The sequence below is a fragment of the Danio rerio genome, chromosome 10, assembly GCF_049306965.1.
Source record: "Danio rerio strain Tuebingen ecotype United States chromosome 10, GRCz12tu, whole genome shotgun sequence".
NCBI lineage: Eukaryota > Metazoa > Chordata > Actinopteri > Cypriniformes > Danionidae > Danio > Danio rerio.
Window position 1 is genome coordinate 7,975,368 of NC_133185.1, and position 26,214 is coordinate 8,001,581.

Below are 26,214 nucleotides of genomic sequence, written 5' to 3' on the forward strand. Positions count from 1 at the left end.
AAGTGACTTCCACATCTCACCTTGTTATGTTCCCAGTCTTGCACAGTAAGCCTTGGTAAATTTCCTTTGCAGTTTCAGCACTGCGAACATCCAAATGTACCCTTGACAGCAGAAAAAGGCACGGCCACTCACAACGTGCATATGTGTTTCGGGGAGATAGGACTGCGATTTAACCCTGTCTGTATTTATACACATTTATGAGTTTTAATAGGACATTATTTTGACTTGGAGACGATTGAATTATTGGTGTGGACATTTTAATAATCGGTGGATATTGGTGGGGACACGTCCTCCATGCCAATTCTACATCCTTGGAACACTGTTTGGGAGCGTCTGACTTGAACTTATTTAATATTAAATCAAATATATAAAAATAACGTCCTGATGCTTTTGTAAAACTGCACACATTTAATCAAATGAATTATATCTTAAAGTAATATTGCACTACTAAAGTCTTAACAACTATAAGGAGAAAATTAGTCCTAGGGGGGTAGACTGCCTTGGAATCCCCCATTGAGCTTGAGGAAGTGTCTGGGGAAAAGGAAGTCTGGGGTTCCCTGCTGAGGCTGCTGCCCCTGTGACCCGGCCCTGGATAAGCAGTTAACAAAGGATAAATGGATATGTTGGGGGCAATACGCCTGTATTATACACCTGCAATTAAAATTAGCCAGCAAACAATATCATAAAACTGCAGGGTGTCACATTTTTTGGTTTTCTAGTAGCCCATGTTGAATGTGGGCCATTTGAATGCAGAATAAAGATGGGATTATGGGATAATCTGTGAAAGGACAGGGGATTATGACTGGGCTATCTGTGTAACCCTTCTGAGATAGATGCCCGGACTTAACTTCAGCTCTCATATTCATCTGCCACAGATCCAGCTCGTGTGCTGTCCTTCAAATGAATAATCTTACATGCTCAAAATACAGCAAATTAAACTGTGTTTTTTTTTTACGCGAGGTTATGCAATATGATTTAAAATTCCATTTTAAGGGATGGGTGAGATGACAAAAAGAAATCTGGATAATTATTTTCTGATATTGAATGATTATGATATATATTTCAATATAAGGCCCCATTTACACTAATACAATTTAGTTTTAAAACGCACAAGTCTTGCTACGGTTACGCAATTCGTTTACACTAGAGTTTTGGGAGCGCTGAAGAGGCCGTTTTCATTTTAAAATGCTCCTGCTCTGTGTTAGTGTGGATGGGGGAAAACGGAGACATGGCAGCAGACATTCGCTTCTCTGATTGGGGCTTTTCCTCAATATTAAGTAGCCTCGACACAGTTCAGTCTTGTATCCTCACCTTGTAAGTTCAGACTTCACAGGTTTGATATGAAGAAACTCCCGAAGACACATCGGGTAAATCTTCAAAGGGAACAGTGTACTTTATATCCTCATTCACATCATCCAGGCTATGTTGCTTCACTTTCTTAGGAATAAAATGAAAACGTAATAAGGAACTGCCTATTTCATTCGGATATTAACAGACAGCAGAAATGTTGAGGAGTCGTGTATCTTCATATTTATATGACATCTTCACTGAATGCTTATTTATAACAAAATGGAGCCTCTTACAGAACCGCCTCCTTTTATTCTCATTGAAATTACGAAACATACCAGCTGCGTCCCAAATGGCACACTATACACTATGCACTCATGCACTATGTACTTATGCACTTACACACTCAACAGGGTAGTATATGTATGTAGTGGTGTCCCAAATGGCACACTAATGTTTTTTTTACCAAGCGGAAATTCAAACCGTTTCCCTGATGACGTTTGACGGTTGCTAAATCATTGAAGTAAACGGCCGAATTATCAAATAATACCTGCCGTGAGTATTGCTGCATTCATCATCGGGAGGCGCTATGATCACTCTCGTAAAAGAATTTTGCTTTCACCATCCAAATTAAATAAAGTTATTCAACATGTGAATCCGATAGCTCCGCCCCTTCCGCTACGTAAGCAAACCTGCGGTCGTTGAGTGCATGAAGTGTCTATCATTACACACTTCATTTTAGCGGCTGAATGAGTGCATCATCCGGGTAATTAAAGTGCACTTATTATTTTTAGAGTTTTCAGTGTGAACACACTACTTACACTATTTATACTACAAAATGGCGTAGAATAGTGCATAAGTATGCGATTTGGGACGCAGCTACCCTCTCTTTTGCTGCATATCAGTTTTAATAATCCTTATGGCTATCATAAAAATATAACGTACAAACTTTTTATAGCCTACATTATAGGAAACAAATGCAAGCAATCAGTCAATGTTCAGAATCAGTGTACATTAATTACATTAATTAATATATGACAATAATAATATAAAAAATAATATAAGTCGAGAAAAATGTCGGATAGAGAATAAAATCAAATAAATATCACTCTTAACAAATATAGTGAGATGAGATCCAGCGGTAGATCCTTGATGAACAGTCCAACATGCACATCTCTCATCTGGGTAGATGACTGCCTGGAGTTCAGATGTCCACACACGCTGCATCGCATGCCAGAGTGTACATGTTTGGTCACAAGATGTGCCTTTTCAGCAGTGTGGTGTAGACAGAGAGTTGTTCAGAAACGCTAGGTGAAACGCCAGTGTGGACACAGATTGTTTTCATTCTAAAACAAAAACGTATTAGAGTAAACAGACCCTAAGTTGTTAATGTTTCCAGATTTTAAAGAGTACCCCAACAATGACTGAATCCACAAAAATTATTGGGTCCACTAAATGATAACATTTTCAGCCGATAAGTTATCGGTGGCCGAAAATTCGGTACATCTCTAATATCAACACACTTTTAGAATGCTATTGTTGCACATTTCTGTTGTGTGATTGGCTCTTAGATCAATATAGTGTAAAAAAAGTCCAGAGCTTCTTATTAGCTACGTTTAGATTATGATTATCATTAGCCACCTTTTTTTATGCGCTTTAAAAAAAATCAGTTGATGGAAACACCAAGATGCGGATACATTTTAAAAATGTGCATAAAAAACATGTGCATAACTAAGTTGGACAAACTTTTTTTCAATAAGAAAAGATGTGGATAAACTACAATGGAAACACTTCTGGCTTCAGGATTGCCTTCTGAGGTGCAAGTCATTTATTAAATGAAGAAAAGATTCACACAGCTTCTACCGCAGCAAATTCAGTTTTTACGGTTAATAATTGGTGGCAGTTAATTAGGAAGTGACTATTTTGTTTGAGTCTTTGACTCGTTGGATGGAAACGCTGCTTTATTCTCACATCTTTTTTGCAAATAAAATTCGCATTTTTCGTTCATGTTAACGTTACGTTTATTTATTCAACCAAAAACGCCAGTAAAGACTTGGATTATTGCACAACAAGATGGAGATTTCATTTCTGCGATGGGAGAGTAGGTTATTTATGTTCTCCTGGATTTTTTATAAGTGTAGTGGTGCTTGAATTGATTTTTATATAGCACATTAACATATGTATACACACAGCTAGGCCTGTATATAATCTTTATTCATGCTGTCAAATGAATTATCGCGTTCAAAAAAAGTTTGTACATATGAATATATGAAATTAATGTTTATGACTTGCCAGTTTCTTTTCAGCCAGTTTCTTCAACTTTCACCACTTTATGAGCAAAATCTTTTGGTAGTCTATAAAAGCTGTTCCGTAGTATTTATTTTGTTGATTTAAACAATTATAAACCACATAAAGCAGAAACATTTTGATGTTCTGATAGCGATTCATATGTAGAAGAATCACTTTCTGCTCTCCATCTGAGACATCAGTGACGTCATGTTAAAAAAAAAAAACTATTATTCAATTTGTGTGCCTGAATACTTTTAGACTCCCAGAAAAACCATAAAGCTTTTATTTTAGTTGTAACTTTGCTTTACTGTATTTATTACATTTTATGCAGATGCGCTCCACTACAAAATCATCATATTATCCTCTCAAATCGTGATAAACTTATTCATTCTTTTTAATAGAGCTATTCATTTAATCTATTAAAATAATACTTAATAATTGCAATATGTATTGCAATTTTTTTTTCCAATATCACGCAGCCCAACAACAAAACAACAACAACAAAAACACAAAGTGAAAAAGTAGATTTATAACAGTCCCATAGAGTTACAATTACAATCTTCTAAGGTCACTGTTTTGTTTTCTCCATTACATTATAACTTCCACTTTGCTTCTGCTAAAGCCAGGGTCCATTCAGTAATACATTCTCCCACAGGCAATTGTAAATCAATAAAGCTTCAATAAAGAAAATGAATAATGCTGTTATGTGACAGAAGGATGGAAGTTGTGGCTCCCTTAGGAATCAAAGCTTTTAAAAGCAATCAATTTCTGTACCATTACAGAAATTGAAAACAAAATGTTTGAAAGTGAAAGCTTTAAATACAATTTAAATTAAGTATTCAACAAAATTGCTTGTGCTTGAAAATAATATTGCAACCTTTCTTGGTTTTATTGATTATTTTATATTTTGATCTTAATCTCAGCAAATAAAATTGCACACCAGTAGTTAAAGGGATAGTGATAGTGTCATAATTTACTCCTCCTCCACTTGTTCCAAACCTGACTGAGTTTCTTACTTGTGTTGAACACAAAGGAAGATATGCTGAAAAATATTTTAAAGCAGCAGGCATCGACTTCCGTAGTATTTTTGTTCCTACTATGAATGTCAATGGCTGCTGGTTTCCTATGCTCATTAGTATACTAACATAACATATAAAAGTTTAGAATTTTTGTCTGATATAATTAGTCTACTTAAATGTGTATATTCCATACAAGCTGAAGCTGATCGGTCAGTTCTTGTGACATGACTTGCGGTGAGCTCACAGCATTCATTCAACTGGGTGCGTCCGGAAGGTGCTCGCAAGTCAAACACCTCCATTGGAAATAACCATCTTACACAAACTCGAGAAAAGACGCGATATGCAAACGTCCCCTAATGCCTAGTTCAGACTGCGTGATTTTAGCCCCGATTTTGGCTCGCCGACAGGTTGAGAAATCGCCGACAAATGCCTGAAATCACAGGCGAATCGCTGCTCGTGCACGTGAGTGACAATCACACAGTATGAACGATCAAAGACGCGATCTGAGAGAATCACCGATGAGTCGCCGATGCCTGCGAGATATTTGGCGTGCTAAATATCTGGAGCTGTCGGCGATTCAAATCACGCCGTGTGAATTGAGTTTTGACTGAAAATAACATCAGCGATCGCCTACAGCCAATGAGAGAGCAGCTTTCACTTTTGTGTGCGTGTGTGTATAGCTGCTGCAGGCCAGCGGGAGGCTGGGGGAGAAGTTAAAAGCGCTCTTTTTCGGTTTATTTGGACCCACGAAATGGAGGGAAAACTAGTGGAGGTTTGACAGGACTCAGGAGCAACCGTGTCTGTTTGACGTTTAATACAGAAAGAAATTAGTTTATTATCAACGTTGAGGAGAAATGGCTAATTCCCTTTAAACCCAGGTGAGCAAACATGTACATGTTCTACCCCATTAAAGGCTTCTTTCTCATTATGTAGTTAATAACAAAAGATATACAACTTGTTTTTGGCTGTGAGACGTAGTTTGGACGAAGTTGTCGGTGATTCTCCCTATAGTAAACTCATGCAATGTGAATGTTTATGTCGCCGAACCATCTTGCAGTGTAAACAAAGCAGCGACGAAACGCTAGCCCAGATAGTCATGCAGTGTGAAAACATCTGTGACACGACTAGTTTGAAAATCATGCAGTCTGAACTCTGCATAAAAGGCCACCAAAAGATTGTTCAGACTCAGATAATAAATAAATAGAAAATAAATTATTGATTTCTTATGCTGCCCGGTACCAATCAATCCATGGACCGGTCCGCGACCCGGTGGTGTAGGACCACTGCATTAAAAAAACGACTGTATTTTGCTTCACCCTGGATTTGAACTCAACGCATCTGTATGCCAGTCAGGAACACTAATCACTCAACTAAGGGCCTACTCACACTATACTATCCGAACCGTGCCCAGGCCCATTTCCCGGATCGTTTGAGAAGTGTGAGTGCTCTGAATCGGGCTCAGGCACGGTTCACTTGGCCGGCCCTGGACCAGTTGGAAGAGGAATGGCTGAGTGCGGTTCACTTGGGCTTTGGCTTGGTACACTTGTGTGAGTGCCAAACGCGCCTAGCCCGAAACTGAAAGCGAGACGTGACTTTTAAGGGACTGTTTAATATGGATTATTTAATCATTCTTACTGTTCAGTGAACACAAACTGTCATAGTTTATTTAAGACGCAAACCCCTCACTGCACGACAGCGCACACCTTCAGCAAACTTCCTAATTCCTGCAGCACGAGGACTTTATGATTGTTCATAAGCGTCAAAAGTGGCTAATCTGTTCGGCAAAATATTTTAATATTTCACTGCATGTCAAACAACTTAAACAATATAACTAAAGAAATCTCCACTGTGCTGAGCGAGAGCGCTTACTGAACAGAGCAGCGTCGATGACATAAGCCTGCCCAGGCCCGCAAGTAATGTGAGTGCGGGCCGTCGGGGGAGACGAGAGGGGGGACAAGCGTGCTTTGGCCTGGTTCAAGGCAACAGTACATAGTGAGAGTACGGCCTAAATCGCTTGATATCAAGTTTGTACAATGTGGGTTATAATTACTGAAATTTGTTAATGGTTTATTTGTTGGAGTTGTTTCAGAGCAATATCTGAAAATGCCCACTTCAGATGACACTATAACTGTAGAGACAGTTATGTTTCAAAGCCTCGACACATTTGCTTTGACTGTTTCGGTGTTTCATGAAGCCTTGCTCTGCCCACTACAACACATTCACTCTCGATTTTATGGTTTGGTTTTTTATAGAAACAGGGAAACACCAAAGAAGCTTTAATATGTTATGTGTTTTGGAAGGCCCAATCCCAATTCTATTTTTGTATCCCTACCCCTTTCCTTTCCCCTTGACCCTTAAAACTGAGCGTGAAAGGAAGGGCTTCAAAATTTACCTCTAAGAAATAGGACAGCACAACAGCACCTGCACACATCACCATGTCATCGCAATCTCATGCTCATATGAGATCAGACGATCACGATTGCTGTTGTTATTCCAGTTGCTTTATTTTTTTGGTATTTATCTTCAAGAAATCACTGAAGGTATATATTATGTTATGTTATCATAACGATTTAATGTGGCAATAAGATCATAACTGTACTGTGTATTTACAAAGTGGCCATTTTTATCTATGTAAACACACCAAAAACAACATGAACATTATAGCAGACACTGTAAAAAGCCCATTCCCAGCCACTAGACTTTTCTGACAGGGTATTCGAGTGTCAGAATGCTGTGGGACTGCTATACAGGACTTATTATTAGGGGTTATAGATAGCGAAATTTAGCGTAAAAAAAAACATGGTGGTAAAAACACGAATGCAGTTATTAATATATTAAAACATGTGCTTGTTTGTTGTAAAAATTCATGATAATGACAAAAAATACTAATTTGTGGATCTCCTTACTTCCAGGTGCAGCTATCCTCCCGTTGTGGCTGGTGAATTTTGGAAAAAAAAAAATTTACCCCTTGATTTCGAGTGTGGTCCTGAAAAATATCAGTTGAAAGGGCTATCTACCACTTCCCCTTGGCTCTACACCTTTAAGCTAAAGAGAATTGGCAAACCCCTACCCCTTCACAGGAATGCGCAAAACAAGGGGTAGGGGTAAGGGGAAGAGCTAAGGGGTAGAATTGGGATTGGGCCTTAGACTGCAGAGCAGCATTATAAAACAACTTAAAATATATGTAGTATGATTAAAAACAGTGCTGCTTCTTCTCCACATGATCATTAGTGGAAGAACCTAAAAGCTCTGCTGTTTTTATACCATTTGCTCATCTCTCCTCAGCAATTGTTTTGTTTTCTCATTTTGCTTTGACAATTTTCAGCCAAAAGTCAGTCACACTACCAGCAACTTTGTATCTGCCTTTAGCGCTGGGTGGCTTTTGAAATTGGCAGTAAAATTTCCCACCTTGAAATTTCTTAGTGAGTGTGTCACGATTTCGATTTGAAATTGAAATCGATCAAAATTCATGCTCAATGTCAATTATCGAATCAAAAAAATGGTATCGACGATGCTGCCACGGCCCCATGCCATGTCAGATTGGCTTGCGAGTCAAGCTAACAGCTACAACAAACAGCCAAAAGATAGCATGGCAACTGCAGACGCAGGAGACCTGTTGACAGAACTTGAACACCCTCCTCTGAAGTCGCCGGTGTGGATATATTTTGGAGTTCCAGTGAGTTATGTTGACAACGCTCATATTGTTGACAAAAAAAAAAAAAAAACACAGTTTGCAAGCTCTGCTGTGTGCATATATCACATTATTTCACCGGCAGCACGACTGACATGGCAGGGCATTTCTGCAGGCACCCCAAAAACAGATTTATCTGTAAAACCGACAAGAGTAACACAAACTACTCTCTCGTCTACATTTGGAATAAAATTTCCAAGTAACTCAACACGTGCTAAGGCAATCACAAGTGCGGTAGGAGTATTTATAGCCTCGGACATGTGACCGTATTTAGTGGTAGAAAACTCCAGTTTAGGGCATTTAATTAGTGTGCTAGTGCCGCGCTACGAAATCCCAAGTAGAACGCATCGGTGATACCCTCTTTGTACAATAATGTAAAGGAGAATGTTATTGAAGGTCTTAGCAGAGCACATTTAGTAGCCTTTACTACAGATTGCCTGACCTCCAAAGCAACCCAGAGCTCCATGATTGTGACAGCGCACAAAGGTCACATATTATTATATTGCATAAAAGTCCTAAAAAGGCATAGCTTGTGCTTTTAGATTTTTTTATTTTTTTTAAATCAGGAATCGAACCGTGACTTTACAATCGAAAATGTAATCGAATCGAGGATTTGGAGGATTGTGACACCCTTATTTCTTAGGTATCATTTATAAAAGATTTTTTACTAGCTATGCTTCCATCCAAAGATGCATGTAAAGTATGCGCAAAACTGGAATATTGCATAAAAGATTTGTGAACAATGCAGCGTTTTTATACAATGAGTCAAAGGGAACAAAATCATCACTTGCTGATAAACTGGCGCCAAATATCAAAAAGAAAAACGAAATTTGCTGCAGTAGGAGAAGCTGCATGAGTCCTATCGAATAAAAAAAAGGTCTATCCTACTCAATTATGCACATTTTCAAAGTTTATGTGCATCTTGGCAATTTAATCAAGCTATTTTTATGCAATAATCCAAATAGGTGGATGGAAACATAGCCACTGACCGCAAATGAGTTCTTGCCACTGAAAATAAAAATTGGAGGGAATACTCTTAATAATGAATAGAATTTGTACATAAAGTGCTTAATTACAATATAAATAAGAAAAATACATGTGCTCTGTCACTGCAGCTATTTATCAGTGGATCTCAACTCTGACATGCCTACATCTGGTCCCGGATATTTGCCACCGCTTGTGTAGCAGGAGTTTGCCGAAAGTTGTTAGCTCTCCATTGAAATGAATGATCGCTTGTCACTTTATCGCTGCTTGCTGCTTGTAGTGTGTATAGGATTTAACTCTGCTTCTTATTACCACGATAAAAAAAAGTTTTGAATACTTCAGCTTTTTGATGAATATGATTAATGCAGGAGTCCCATAGGATGTAAAGAAGACTCCCATGATTCAACATTCACTCACTCACTGGTTCATCAAACGCATTCAGTTTCATTCAGTGTTCTTTGGTGGTGGAAGGATCTTCCCATTCCCACACAGACTTCTGATTCACTAGTATCATTCAAAATGACAATTAAAAACCCATCTCTTCCAGAACTACCTGAATTCCTTTGTACAAAACTCCCCCTCCTCTCTACCCACCACACCACACCACATGACAACTTTAACATTGCGACTTAAACATTATGCAATTTTGAATGTGCCTCACAAAAGCGAGTGGTCTTGACAAACCAACTGTAAAAAACACACTTTCATCTCTACACTTTCAACAACTTGCACCAGTTTTGCACATTTGCACCAGACACTTCCTTACTACCACTCCTTATCTCTTAAAAAAGCATGCATTTATGAAGGATCCTTCACACAGATAAGTGGGTTTGACAAGCCACCTGTAAAAGTACTCTTCTGTGTATTACAAAAACACCCCCTCCTCCTAACTCTAGCCCTTAATTCTTTGAGCACAAACAGTTCCTTTGTATAACTAGCACTTCTTGTGTGTATTGCCTTGTTGAATCCCTGAATTGTAAGTTGCTTTAAACAAAAGTGTCTTCTCAATGACTAAATGTAAATGTAACTCTTGCTTTGCTTGTTGTTAATAGGCCCCCTCTAGTGGTGAAAATGACTAGAAGCATCTAAACTAGCTTTATTACCATACCTGACAAGTGTCTGTGTGAAACAGTATAATGGTGTAACATCCAGCACTGCAGGAATACTCCATGAACACTCAAGTTATTGAACCTATTGTAATGTTTGTGAGGAAAAACACAATGCAACATTGAGCTCATGAACATCTCAAAGCTCCTTACAGCATTACTGCTGCGCAGTCCATGAAGCAATACTTGGAGGATTTCATCTTGCAAATGCCAAATTCAAACAAAGGCAGCCCAATCACAAAGCCAAACATGCAGCTTTCTAACATTCTTTCGATTATGTTGCTGGTCTAATAACTATTAACAGTTGATGTATTTAATATACTGTATTTTCCACCAGTATAATGCAGAGCCCTACAATGTGCATATAAAGACAAAAATAATACATTTATGGAAGATACAAACTTGTGTGGACATTGCAAGTGCATTCCAGTTATACTTGTTTTATGCTCAAGTAAACTCAACTAATAGACAGTTTAGCAGATCTACAGTAAATTAAAGCTGCAAGCAGCAATGATAGGGACCTCGCAACATGGCTCACCGTCACCCGGTGGCCTCAGGATGACAGAGAACAGCAAACAACATTAATTTAAGCCGATATATATATTTTCTCAGGTTATTTATATATATATATATATATATATATATATATATATATATATATATATATATATATATATATAAATAACCTGAGAAAATCACAGATTTATGCCAAACTTCTTCCTGTCAGCAGGAAGCGCTATAACTGTGACTCAATAGTGGCATGTAGACGCCATCAGTAGACGAATCTTATCAACCATGTGAATTTTCAGGCAGATCGGACATTGTTTGGCTGAGTTATAATAGCTCCCTGTTTCGTGGCGAATCGTCAAAGTTTGCGAGGCTGCCACAGACATGCCCTTCACTGAAAACTCTAGATCTTTGCAATTTAACCTCTCCAAGGCCTTTTAGGTCCAATTTTGGTTTTGATTCGATAAAATCCCTAGGAGGAGTTCGTTAAAATACAACGCCTGGAAATGGCTAAAAAAACTGCAATTTTTCGACGCAGAAAGGTAAAAATATCCGACTTCCTGTTGGGTTTGAAATTCCGAGACTATATTTTGTAGGTTTTGGCGTGTTTGAGGCGTGTGCCAATTTTCAAATGCGTACTGTACATGATTAGTAGCTCGGGGGCCAGTCCGTCAAAAGTCCATGGGTGACGCTGTTGAGTCATTTTGTCACGCCTTCTTCTGAAAACCATAAAAAACGTAAACTTTCGCCACTTCTGGGGCGTGTGCAAAGTTTCATGAGTTTGTTTAGAATGTTTAGCCCCTGAAAACTGTGATTCCTTCCAGAGAAGAAGAAGAAACGGAGCATTTCCAATAGGGCCAACGCAACGTAGGTTCTCGGTCCCAAATAAGTAAGATAAACCACAAGTAGACAATATACCAGCAAGGATTAGAATTATATTTAACTTTAGGTGCCATTCATTCTTCATCAAACATCCCTGCAAACAATTCTGTTTAATAGATGTCTAGACATCTAAACATACACAGCTTGGCTAAAACAAGGCCAAACTTGGGCTGTCAGTGAAAATCTAATGGACATCTAAAAATAGCCCAAAACTAGACTAGTCGATAAATAGACAGATTATACAGACTTTATATAGTCATTCATTTCTGTTTATTTGACGACTAGTCTAGTTTTGGCCTATACTTAGACGTTTATTAGATTGTCACTGACGATCCAAATTTAGCCATGTTTTAGCCAAGACAACTATGTTTAGACATCTATTAGACATCTTTTTAAAAAAAAAAAATGCTTGCTGGTATCTCATTATTCTTATATATTCTTAAAATTCCCCATGACAAGTCATTGCATGACAAGACATCATTCAGAGCTAATCAAAGTGAACCCTGACAGCTTTCTGCAGACGCTCATCAAGCCGTAAGCATCCTGTAAAGTCTCTGAAATCACCAGGGTTAGCTTTAATGCAGAGGCTACAAGGTTGAGCAGGAATTTGTGTAATCCATCAGAATCTGGTGATGACATTTGTGAAAATAATCTGCGGAAATCCTGCCAAAAACACAGATTTAAGGCATTGACAGTCCAGCTTTGAAATAATTCTTTTGCATGACTTGAGCTTGAGTGATGCTAAAGGAATGCAAAAAACACTGGCAAAATTGTACATCGATGATGATCATGTCATGCTGTGCAAACTAGTTGAACTATGTCCAGCACAAAAGCAATGTATGCGAGCCTGGACCACATAACCAGTCATGAGTGGTAATTTTACATAAATCATTGTAATCACAGAAACAACTATTTCAAATTCTGGAATACAATGGTTACAAATAAACCAAATATTGGAAAAATGATCATAAAGTGTTCTAATTTGAGTTTTTAGCCATGTATATTAATAACCAAAATTGTAGCTTTTATATATTTAGCAAATGTCTTCATAAAGACAATAATTACTTAATATTAATGTTTTTGAAAAAATATATCTGTATTTTCGGCTTTTCGCTAAATATAGGCATACCAGTATAACTTAAGACTGATTTTGTTCTCCAGGGTCACATATTTTACTGATGTAAATACCATCATGTAGCCTATTATTGATTCACAGCCATTACCATATGGCATCTTGCACTTGAGCTCAACATCAGCACCAAGATCAACAGGAGACCAAACAAACACATCAATAGGAGCCAAACAAACACACAAAGTCTTCCAAACTACTTTAGTCTTGTTTTTGTTAATAAACAACACTCTTAAAGGGTCTTACCGCAATCCTGACAGAGCACCTGACTCACATCCTTCCTAACGGTGCGTTTGGTCTCCACCGGCGGGAAAACTGCCGTGAAAACGGACGTGTCATTTGTGGGTTCAATGAAGAACATGTAGCGGATCCCTGTGTTCAGCTGGAAACATCTGCCCCCTTCAAACCAGACGAGAGACACTACAGAGTCCTTGATCAGCCCTCCTGCCTTCAGCTGCCACACCTGCTGCACTCTGACCCGCACCTGACGCGAGGCGTTCATCGGCGTCTCGGTCCAGTTTCGCTCCGCTCGCTCTTCCTCCTGGAGCTTCCCCTCAAACACGACCCCCGAGCGGCGGGCGAGCTCCTGCACTGACGCCCCGGGCGGAGAACACGCAAAACTCCCACACCGGACAACACGCGTCCACAGGGACAAACACACCGCCGCTCCGTAAAGAACCGAGACCGTTAAAGAGCTGCTGCGTCCTGGCAGAATCGCCATCTCCGCGCTCGGTCCTTGCGTTCAGCTGGATGAATTAAAGTGGAGCAGAAAAAGTGAATGAAGAGGCGCGTGGGGTCTGTTAGCCCTTCAGCTGATCGTATTACAGGAGGCGGGGTGAGAAAGATCCCAGCCGAGGGTGAGCAGGATTTCCCCACCGACACCGCGACCGAGGACAGCGCGGGGTGGCGGTCCAGCGTGGAATCACGCTAATTATTGCCAGCTTATGGTCAATTAAGTGGGACGGGATTTTCAATGTGAACATAGCTACTAAATATGAGTAAGTACTGTGTACTTCAGTAGGCTAATATGAGAAAGAAAACCACTGTTTAAATATGAAATAGTCAACAATAATCTTCGTCGGCATATAGATGATTGCCTCTGATATAAAAGTGATCATTTTTCAAATAATAATATTACTTAAATTTAAATAATAATAAAAATTAAATCAACTGTCTCTAAACATGTTTATGTCTATTTAGGGACATTTTATCAAGAACATATTAGCTTTCAATTTAATTTTTTTTTTCTTTAACGCTTTTACAATGATTGGGTCAAAGCAGCCTAACATAGAAGTTCTAGTAAATTGAAACCGTCAGTCCAGTTTTTAGAGTTGAAGTTCAGTTTAATTCAGTTCAGTGTGGTTTAATTTTTCACTGCTGAAAGTCCAAACAATGAAGAACAAATCCATCATTGCGCAGCTCCACAAGTCCCAAACCAACCCTGCTGAAAAATCCATCTTAAACCAGCTTAGGCTGGTTGGCTGGTTTTAGCTGGTTGACCCGCCTGGTTTTAGAGGGGTTTTGGCCATTTCCAGGCTGGTTTCCAGCCATTTCCAGCCTGGTCTTAGCTGGTCAGACTGGAAAATTACCAGCCAAATCCAGCTAAAACCAGCTTGACCAGCCTGGTTTAAGCTGGATATAGCTGGTTTTGGCTGGACTCCCAGCTTGGCTAGGCTGGTCAAGCTGGTTTTAGCTGGTCATCTCCCAGCCTGACCAGCTAAGACCAGCCTGGAAGTGGCCAAAACACCTCTAAAAAAGAAATTGGGGGAAAAATAAACAGGGGGGGGGGGGGGGGGGGGGGCGAATATTCTGACTTCAACTGTACTTGCAAAGTTTCTTATAGTCAGTTAAATGTCTGTTGAAGGAGCAGTATCAACAGTTGCTAAGCAGACAGTCTACTAATACTCAAGTGGACCATCAAAATAAAAAGTGTTACCCAAGTTTAGCACATGTGAGGTCCTGAAAATAAATACAGGGATACATTTAGACTCAAATAATAGCAGTATATTAGTGAAAGTGTCAATTTAGTGAGAAAACTCCAAAGACTGCTAGTGTGTGTATTGACACATGGATTAGTTGGTTCAGGTGTGTTTGATTATGGAGCTGAACTCTGCATGAAAGGGGGTCTCTGGGGCCGGAGTTGAGAACTCATGTGTGGTGTATTAACCTAGTGAAACCAAATAATAATCTGCAAAATTAAGCTGCTTTTTGTTTCATAATGTGACTTTTATGTCTGTGCCAATTTAGACTGTGTAATATTTAAAGCATGGAGTGAAAGAGTTGCTAACACCAACTGATTCTAAAAGGGCCATTACTTGGAATAGGACAGTTATTTTAAAGAGGTGCTGGAAATTTCTTAATTTAGGCTGCAGTTACAGCAAATCAGTGTTTTGGGAGATAACGTCCAAAGCGTTTGTCATGTCTGCAATCCAGGCACTTCTGTTAAACCTTTTGGCAGTTATAAACAATATATTGGTGGCTAAATTAGTTATCAGTCGATAAATGTTCAGTTTAAATGCTATCATGTCCCTCAAGCTAATAAATTATTGCCTAATTATTCATGCAATTGTTAATCTGAGATTGCCACAGCAACCCAGTACTAGGAAACACGTATATACGTATATATATCATTCACACACACTCTCATACACTACAGCTAGTTTAGTTCATGCAATCCACCTATAGTGCATGACTGTGGAATGTGGGGGAAATCGAAGCACCTGGAGGAAACCCACACGACCATGCAATCTCCACACAAAAAACAGACCAGCCGGGACTTAAACCAGCGACCGTCTTGCTGCAACAGTGAGTACCAATGAGTCCCCATGCCACCATTTTTGAACTAGACAAACACAAGACAACAAAAAATAAATCAGGTCAGAAAAGTGCTTTTATCCAGACAGGGGCGCCGCTGGCCGATACAGGCCCTAAGAAAACATTTCATGGGTGTTACGGATGAAACTGAAGTGGGGGGGGGGGGGTGTGGTGGGCCCCTAATCCTATCATTGGTGGCCCCAAAACGGCGTGGGCCCATAGAATCATTCTAAGTTCTAGCTTGTTTGGCATGCTGTCCCGGGAGAGAGCCCTGAGCTCTTAAGATCCTCGAGTCCGGGGCTCCCTCCCGTTTGCAAGGCGAGAGGGGAGTTTGGGCTCAGGTAGATCGAGAACTCTCCTGCTGTAGTAGATAATGAACAGATAGTAAATGCTCTTAAGAGATAACTACTTACTAGGAGCATGTCTCTGGACGCATGTTTTTGGACGGTAGAAGGAAACCGGGGAACCCGGGGGAAACCCACTTGAGCACGAAGAGAACGTGTAAACTCGGCGCAGAAACTGACTGGCTTAGTAAGAACTAGAACCGGTGACATTCTTGCTGTGAGGCAACAGTGCTAACCACTGACTTCACCAGGGGCCCTCGTCAATGATCCGTGCAGGGCCCCCCCCCCCACATTTTGGCTTGATACTGTTTATATTGAAGATATTCCACAATGAAGAACTTTCTCTTTAATTATTACCCTGTACATCTTTGTAAGGCAGCTTTAACACAAGCACAATTGAAACAAAGTTGGCCTTTTTGAATTGGGTGAGTTTCTGAAACCTAGCTGTGTTCAAGCATTGGTCTTGGAACTAATTTCTACATGTAAATTGAACAACTGTTAAAACATGTTGGGTTCCACATAATTCCTTCCTGTTGTCCCAACACAAATCAGTTAACTTACACATATTTACAAATTTAAGTGGATTGAACATAAAACATAGGCTACATGGTGGCTCAGTGGTTAGCACTGCAAGAACGTCGCTGGTTCGAGTCCAGGGTCAGTTGGCATTTCTGTGCTGTGTTTTCTTGTTCTCCCCATGTTCATATGGGTTTCCACCAGTCCAAAGACATGCGCTATAGGTGAATTGAATAAACTAAATTGTCCGTAAAGTGAATGGAATTTCCCAGTACTGGGTTGCAGCTGGAAGGGCATTCGCTGTGTAAAACGTGTGGATAAGTTTGGCATTCATTCCACGGTGGTGACCCCTGATTAATAAAGGGACTAAGGGTGCTTTCACACCTGTGGATCGATTCTCTTGTTTCGAAACGGATTAAATTTGTTACATTGTTGCTCTTTGTTCTTGGTGCGGTTCGCTTTCACACGGCAAAGTTGGACCAAAATAGCTAAAACAAGTCACGTCCGAGTAAACTCTCCTCACATTGGTCAGAGTTTTACGGTTTATTTTGATTAGAGTCCCGCTCAGCATGCGTCTTTTTTTAATTTATGATGATGAGCAATAAGGCATTATAAGCGAAAAGCTGTGCTTTCATTTTGAATGGTGACACCCAGAGATGTCGGCACTAAATATTGAGCATAGGTAAGACCTTCTCAAATATAGCAGTTGGCTTATGCATTATAGGCTTTACATTATAGAGAAATAACAGATAAACCAAGACTGCAGTTCGGTCAATTTTCCTAACGGATAAACAGCTCTCGTTAGTTTTATTTTACATGAACACACATTAACCGGTAGAAATGATCTCCCTCCCTCTCTGTTCATATAGCCGTATATATGCTTATGACATATCCATGATACACTGTGATATAGCCGGGCTCGGATCATATCCCTTTCTCACTACAATCGATCCGCTCCAGAGTTTGTTTCAATCGAGCCGAGACCACCTCATTCAGGCAATCTCGGACCGATTGCTTTGGCACGGATCCAAGCAGGATTGCTGGATTCACATATGCGAAACGAACCATGCTAACTGGGGAAACTAGAAAGGTTCCGAAACAAAAGTCTAGGTGTGAAAGCACCCAAAGTTTTAGGAAAATTAATGAACGAATGAATGACTGAACATAAAACGATAAAGTCAACCCCCCCACCCCTTACCTGCTCCCCCAAAACTAAGAATTGTGTTGTTTCAACTCATTTTAAATACTTAGTTTGAACAAGCAGGAAAAGCCATTTCTTTGAGTGCAGGGCTGATAGTGGAAAAAATTCCTGAGCCTGAACTTTTTTCCTTGCCCCTGAGGTGAGTAGGGGTGGGGGTACTATGTATGCAACGCACTTTTAACACATAACGTGTGGGCCCCTGGGCCCAAATATATTAATAGCCTATGTGTAACCCTGATCATCATTATTGTCAAGTGGCTCTTTTTAGACACATGCCGGTAATGTCAGTGACACATGCCAGTGTCAGTGATCTTGTGACATGTGCCAGTAGGTGTCAGTATAAGCACGTTATAAGCACATTAATCTTATAAGTCTCTTTGCTTTAATATTTAAAAATCATTAGGCAAATGACACCTGTTATCTTACATGCATATATGTTATGAGTTTTCAACATGCATTTTATTATAACTTTTTAAAGGATATTATTTAAAATACCTTAAAATGAAAATAAGTTAAATAATAAAATAAATGAATGAATTAAAAACATAGAGAAGTCCATATTGTAGGGAACAAAGGAACTGCCAGGATGCAATAATATACAGTACAACAGATAAGTGTAACCCCTCCCATACATAAGCATGCCACAATAAATTTGACTGACATGTACTGTCAAATGACTATATTACGTACGGAAGTATGACTACGAATACATAAAATAAATGCGTTTAAATTAAAACATCGTGGAGTAGCTCAGCAAATAAACGACCTTGCGACGCGATAAACTAGGTTAAAAGTCGCGTAATGATTAAATATGGTTTTGCTCGTGTTAATTAATGTCATAAGCTTCGCCGGGTGTCGATGTCACTGCAGTGACATGCAGCGCGACACTCTTGAGTGACACAGGTCACTACACATGCCACTAGCGAGTGACACATGACAGTGGAAAACCGGACGTGCCACCGGAATGTGCCAGTGTCATCTGTACGTCAGATGTCGTGTCACTCCATGTTAAAACTGCTACTGTGAATCCGCGTTCAAGCGCACACAATAAGCTAAAACTCGCCCCAAGCACCGGCAAAAACAAATAACAATGAATGTGTCGAGGAAAGAGTAAGGACATATCTTAATTATTTATTAATAAACTTATTCTGAGTCAGTGTCGCAAAGATCCTGACTGGCAATCTCCTCTTGGACTCGCCTTTAGAGAGAAATTCATCTTTACGGATTACATGAAGGAGTTTTCTTGTTTTCGATTTGTTTTATTTCGTTAAGTAATAATTTAAAGCTTTCTATGAATATATTTATTATGTCTGTGAGGCATATACATTTTGCTTTATTTTGTTAAGCGCTCCTGTTCAAAAACCAGACGTCAGAAAGCGCATAATTTTGGTTTTCTTTATTTTATAAAAACGCTGTAACGTTTTTTGATGTATTACTCGTACTTTGTGAGCAAAAATGACGGATAACTTTAAATTACTTCCACTGAAAAAATGCAAGTGATTGCTCTGGCGCCTCGATGTCCTGCAAGCTTTTTATAAGCAAACTATGTTCCTAATAGCACACATTCTTTAACGTTTAAGCTACCATTGTTTTATACTTGAACTGTTTTATATCTTTTATTTTAGGCAAGTCGTCATGATCTGAGAAGGCAAACTGATCAAACAGACAATGATGGTCTTCCGCTGGGCGCTGTTCGTTAAAAAAACTTATTTTTAACGAATAAAAACTGCTCCAAACGTTTTTCTAAATAAGCTGAATAAAAAACGAAACTAAATATAAACACTTTGCCATTAGGCTACATACAAAACTGAACTCTTTCATAGCTGAAACACTAAGTTGTTTAAGGAGAATTAAACAACGTCTATTAATTGCTTCACCGTTATTTCGAGAATAAACCCAGCGTAAATATGCAGATGTCATTCCCAAAACATTTCAGCGTATATGTGCCGAAAACGAAAGTTTCATACAACTTCTGAATGGATTATAGCCTGGAAAGTGCAAAGCACGCTCCTCTTATTATCACTAAAAAGCGTCACTAATCTTAGTTCATAGAGATCTCACAAAGATCCGTTATAATTTATAAAGCTCTCTAAATTACACAATTAATCTTTTATTTACATGGCGTCTACACTCAAAAGATGATTCACGAGCACACAAAATGGCACTTAATAAAACCAATCCGGCGCTTTCAGCAGTGAGTGAATGACAGATCAATATCCGTGAACCTGATTTTTTTCCCCGCAGCATAGGCTTGCCACGATAGACGGTGTTGACGGTGATACCGGTGTTAAGACGCAACACCGGTGACATCACTTTTCTACCGTGACACCGTCCCCACATTTGTTTTTTAAGTATTCGTTTTTTATTTTTTTTATTAAACATTTATTTAAAATAAATGGAAAATATAATTATAAATAATTGACTTAAAACTAAGGCATGCTCTATAATTAAAATCTAAAGCTACAGTGCGTCATATTTCATTTACCACGTGAGGAGAAAGAGGAGTCGAATTTACAGAAAGAGGATGGCGGACGATTTATTGTCAAAACGCAATGCAAAGGCGCATATTTGGCAAAATTTTGGGTTCAAACCAAATGCATAAGAGAACCTGACGACGTTAATGAGGCGATCTGCAAACTTTGCCTGACAAAGGTGGCAGTATCTGGAAACATAAGTAATTTATACACGCACCTTCATGTTTAACTATGGGTGGGTCGCGGATAGATCCATACATACGCAACGCATACTCTTATTTAAAAAAAATTCACGCGACCATCATCTCACAATGTTTAATAATAAATATATTTTTTTTAATTAAAACGAGTGATTTAGCAATGCTGCGCCATTGACAATCCAACTGCAGAGAAACATCGTGGCAACGTGAGGACTTTTTCCGAAGTTCAGCTGTTCTTATTTCCACTTGATTATGTGTTTAATGTCAAAAAAATCCATAATGTCTAGGCCAAAAAGATCGAATCCTGTGTATGCGCGCATCTTTTATAACTGAGGCCGCTCTCTTCAAAAACCGAAAGTTGCTTCTTCTGTCTGGCAATATTTCGGCTTTTAATATATGAAAAGTTTATTTAGATGAGCCAATATTAAAAATTGCAATAAAGTAACTGAGACGTGCGGCCACACATCGAATCTGAGGACTGATTTCTCTCTCTCTCTCTCTCTCTCTCTCTCTCTCTCTCATTCAGACATCGAGCCACAACACAAGTCAAGTTGCAAAACTTAGGCAGGTGCAGCTGACAGGTAGAATAGCTGAAGCCTTTACGAAATCTGTCAAAATGCACTTCTGAAATTAATAGGCATAAATGTCTTTGAGCCAAAAAAAGTCTATTGGTAGGATATCTGTAAAAACGCAATTGAAGCCAAAGATAGCCTATAAATTATAGGCCTATTATTTCGAATAAAATGAAAACAAAAATTAACAATTCATTGCATTTTTCGTTTGATAAAAATATACGTAAACGAAAAAAAATCAAAGGGTGGCTAATTTGTATTAATGTGTTTTAATTTTAATGAAAATATGCTCAGCATATTTAATTAACGGCTATACGCCGTCAATAGACAAGCCATTCTAAACATTATTTACCGTGTACTGGGTTATAATGTATATTTTACAATAAAAACTAAACGTAGCATGTCTCGCTGTCATTTAAAACGTGTAATTCATACCACACCAGAGCTGTGGACCTGTAGTGTTTAAACTTACAGGGCGGTTGGTCAATAGTCTTAATTCGCACTGAACTCCAATCCGAGGGACTCGATAGTTACTCGATAGACAACATTAAACTTGAGAGAATTAAAAAATAAAAGTTTTTTTTTAAAGGAACAACGTGCAAATCTGCAACAAATAAAATAAAAATAAAACGTCTTGGCAGTGCTGTGTGTATTCCGCCACTGACAGTGTGAGACGCCCTTATGCTGCGCCTGTAACTGCCGCTTGTAAGAGAGATCAAAGCTGTATCGATAAAACCAAAAAGCAAGATCATTTAGTTATAAATATTCCATAACAATACTTATCGAAATATTTATACATTTACATGTTGTTTATTGAGATTGTGTGATCTGTATAGGTTGTCTGATCTTTCCAGAAGCTGTAAACTGACACATGCGGTGTTTAGCTCTGACGAGGCGCTTTTATTTAGCCTGCCCTTTGATTTTTTACATAATGTTTCAATTCTTAATTTTTTTTCATATAGTTTAATTATAAAATGAGTGCTCGCTTGTTTAGTTGTGATTATTATGCAAGGATCATATTTCATATTCGGTTTATTCTTCAATAGCCTAAATTCGTTAATAATGTATTTTATAAACGGATTGTTCATAAGGACTAAGCTGTTAATAACATAGGCGTTTATGGTTGTTATTTGTATGGTTCCAACTTACACAGTTTTTTCAGCCTGTAGCAGTGTTGTGTTTTATTCGTTATGTAAATAAAAGTTATGTTTTGTTTAATAACAGGGATTTTTTTTGTAGTTTCCTTTCCGTCCATTCAAACAATTGACACCGAATTGGCAACTCCCGCAAAACTGAAAGTGAAAGTATTATACGCACGCATTTATAAGCTATTTAAAATCAGAAAAAAGAGGAAATGAAAAAATGCCCACTCCCACGGTGATACCGGTATTACCGGTGTTGTCACATGTCGATTAACCGGTGGGGAAATTTCCTCACCGTCACAACCCTACCCGCAGCCACAGTACGCCGGAAATCCGGCGTGGTGCCGGAACGCTATCACCCCTGTGAGTGTCTATAAGCTCAAAAAATCTTGCAATAGATGCCCTCTGTCCTCATTTAGTCTGTGGTAGAGCATACTGTAGTAGTGGACTATCAGTGCAGTATACTTAAATACTATTCTACAGTTGTGCCTTCAATTAATATGTATTTAGAAACAAGTGAGTTTTCATTTCATTTAGATTTTAATAAGATTTTTTTTTCTTCATTTAAATAACAGCAGTGCAATGCAACAAATTGTTTACAAAAAAAAGAATGACAGCTGCAGCTACATCTCTTTAATTACTTATATTTTTGTTATTTTTTTATACAAAACAATAATGTACACTGGTTACCAAGGTTAACACAAAATAATTTGGAGTTGTGCAACACCGGTCAAGTATTGACATAGATAGGTTTTTAGCAGCATCAGGTGAGTTGCAGAAGCAAAATGTCTTATTGAGTGTTTTTGTTGTGTGAAAATGCAGTGCGTTTTCATAAAATTTTGCGTTGTGAGAGCGCAGCGTTTAATAATTGCTTGCGTTGCGTGAAAATGCAACGCGTTTTCGTAAAATGTTTGCGTTGTGAAAAAATGCAGCGTGTTTAAATAATTGTTTGCATTGTGTAAAACGCAGTGCGTTTTATTAATTGTTTGTGTTGTGAGAAAATGCAGTGCCTTTTCGTAAAATGTTTGCGTTGTGAAAAAATGGCGCACATTTATTGTTTGCGTTGTGTCAAATGCAGCGTGTTTTGTTAATTGCTTGCATTGTAATAAAATGCAGCGTGTCTTAATAATTATTTGCACTGTGTGAAAATGCAGTGCGTTTTAATAATTGTTTGCGCTGTGTGAAAATGCAGTGCGTTTTCGTGAAATGTTTGCGTAGGGAGACAAAACTAGTCAAGTATTGACATAGAAAAGATTTAAGCAGCATCAGGTGAGTTGCAGAAGCAAAATGTCTTGCTAAAAAACACTGAGAGGTTTTAGGGAAGGTGGTGATGGAAACATCAGAAATCTGCCAAGCTTATCGAAGACTCGCTGTTGTGTACGCGATGAGACAGGATATGTGGGTTTCTATAGGGAACACTGGGCCTTTTGACTTTTATTTTGCACCTATTTACACAGAGTAGCTCTGTAAATGTCTTGCTTCAGTTCAAGCAAGCAATAGTAAGATGCCAATTTACTTTTTCACTGTATGAAGTAAAATGTACGGAGGCCAAGAGAACTTAACGTGCTGCAATTTAAGAAAACACATGCAATTACAAAAAACGCTAGCGAATTAAGAAATGATCGTCATCCATTTGACAATCCTCACAACTTAAACACAATAATAAAACCCGCTGCATTTATTCACAACGCAATCAAATTAATAAAGCGCTGTGCCGTGACTAGGGCTCAGTGAAGTTGTAGGTGATCTTTGATCCATGAGTTTTTTGTTTGTTCATTTTACTTTGTCTTTAGTATTAATTGGCCTAAATAACATTTTAGGGTTTCCTTAAAACATTTCCATTCTGTTGTGTTAAAATTTAGCACATTTAATTAATTGTTTGCGTTGTGTGAAAATGCAGCGTGTTTTCGTAAAATGTTTGCCTTGTGAGAAAACGCAGAGTTTTAATAATTGTTTGCGTTGTGTGGAAATGCAGTGCGTTTTCATTAATGTTTGCATTGTGAGGAAATACAATGCACATTTTATTTTTTGCGTTGTGTGAAATGCAACTCGTTTTATTAATTGATTGGGTCGTGTGAAAATGCAGTGCATTTTCATAAAATGTTTGTCAAACTGATGAAGATCTTTTCTTAATTTGCTGGCTTTTTTGTAATTGCATGTTTTCTTAAATCGCAGCACGTTAAGCTCTCCCGGGCACCGTAAAGACACATTTACACTGTATAAAGAGAAAGGTTCAATTTACTTAAGTGAATAAACTTGTTTGCTTTTAAAGTGATTAGCTTACTTTAAAAAAGTGAGCAAACCCATTGCCTTTAAATGATTAATTTAAGGAACTATGGACATAATAGAAATGATGTTAATAGTTGCAGGTTAAAACGGGTTTATGAAGTAAAGTAACTCATAGCTTTTCGTTTGTTTTTGAAAATCTTCTCTTTGGCAAAAAACTTTCCCAACTTTCAAAAATTGTCCATGGTCAGAGACTTTAATGTCCAAGAATGAAGGACTTACTGTATAAAGTCCTCCGCCCACACTTGCAAAATCTTCGTTTTTTGAAGTCTTTGAGAAGTGCTTCCACAACGACAGGTGGACGGCAGTAGCATACAGCTTCGGGCTGCTCACGGAAGTAGAAACACGATACGCACAAATTGAGAAAGACTCCCTGACTAGTGTTTTGGCTGTGAGAAATCTGAAAAATACTAGGAAGAGTTCAAGCTGGCGGCAGACATCAAGCTGCTGGTCCCCCTTCACTTTTAACAAGAGCCTTGAGAACAATTAAAGACAAATAAGGTGACGCCCTCTTAGGCCATTAACAAAAACTAATTAGAAAATGTACAAAATATCAACATAAACGATAAGACTGTCAACTGAAAAGTCCTTTCTTCTTTTTGGTTCTCTTTTCCGATGTAGTCGTTACTGATGTTGTAGGTCCTGCAGTCCAGTCAGGCAGTTTTCTCTTTGCAGGCTGACTCACAGTCTGTGGAAACAAAAACAATAACCAGCCTGTTGTTAAATTTTTACAAACTTCTTAGCTACACAGATCCGAGCAGCAGAACCATCAAAATTTCACTCCCATCCGGGTCACAGCACCAATATGAATATACCAATAAATCATAATGAATCCACTTTGATTTCAGATCAAAAAAAAGTTCAGCTGAGGACTGTAAATGGCGGATAGAAAATCCGCAAAAGTAGAAAAATATTGATCAATTATGCCAGTTTTAAGAGTTTTTCAAGCGAGAATATTCATTTATTCATTTTTTTTCCGGCTTAGTCCCTTTATTAATCTGGGGTCACCACAGCTGAATGAACCGCCAACTTATCCAGTATATGTTTTAAGCAGCGGATGCCCTTCCAGCTGCAACCCATCTCTGGGAAACATCTATACACACTCATTTACACTCATACACTATGGACAATTTAGCCTACGCAATTCACCTGTAACGCATATCTTTGGATTGTGTGGGAAACCGGAGCACCCACAGGAAACCCATGCAAATGCAGGGAGAACATGCAAACTCCACACAGAAATGCCAACTGACCCAGCCGTGGCTCGAACCAGCGATCTTCTTGCTGTGAGGCGACAGCACTACCTACTGTGCCACCGCATCGCCCCAAGCGAGAATATAGTTATTTTAAAATCAAATCGGCAGTTTATGTATAAGGATAGCATGTCTTTTAAAAATGTGAGAAGCTCTGAGTGGTAAGCAACAGCTCCGCAAATGGCCAGACCATCACAGGACCTGCCGCTGGATCTAATATCTTGCATCTCTGTTGTTAAAAAGTGATGTATAATAAATCTTTGGTGTATCTACTAGTCATTCTTTGGACTTTTTAACCTATTACTTGTTCTCAGCTGTATTGTTTGGCAAATCGCAGTTCCATAATTTATTTATGACCGTAAATAATGTAATATTACACTGATTCTGCATGTTTGATTAACTGCTTTTAAAGAAGATAAATAAAGCAGAATGTTCTCTCACCTGTCCCGATATGTTTTTTCTTTTGCTAAATTTCCATAACTTACATATTTAACAGTAGAGATTTCTGAGATAGGCTT

At 38.6% G+C, this 26,214-nt stretch overlaps 2 protein-coding genes across 11 annotated transcripts in view; both read right to left on the reverse strand.

Moving 5' to 3' along the window:
• Positions 1-13,799, reverse strand: part of nrg1 (neuregulin 1) — a 191,798-nt gene extending 177,999 nt beyond the window's left edge. For 5 of the 9 annotated variants that reach the window (XM_073914240.1, XM_068223831.2, XM_009300426.5 and 2 more), the window contains exon 1: positions 13,141-13,799. Coding sequence is in view for 6 of the 9 variants with exons in the window: in XM_068223831.2 (XP_068079932.1) it covers positions 13,141-13,615 (475 nt within the window). In the remaining 3 variants the exon portion in view is untranslated. The remainder of the gene's footprint in view (positions 1-13,140) is intronic. The other 4 variants (NM_001277085.1, NM_001277086.1, NM_001277084.1 and 1 more) reach the window with 2 other exon arrangements.
• Positions 13,800-23,834: 10,035 nt separating this feature from the next.
• Positions 23,835-26,214, reverse strand: part of wrn (WRN RecQ like helicase) — a 73,273-nt gene continuing 70,893 nt past the window's right edge. For both annotated transcript variants that reach the window (XM_073914391.1, XM_073914390.1), the window contains one exon: positions 23,835-25,131. In XM_073914391.1, the coding sequence (XP_073770492.1) occupies positions 25,018-25,131 (114 nt within the window). In that variant the 3' untranslated portion in view covers positions 23,835-25,017. The remainder of the gene's footprint in view (positions 25,132-26,214) is intronic.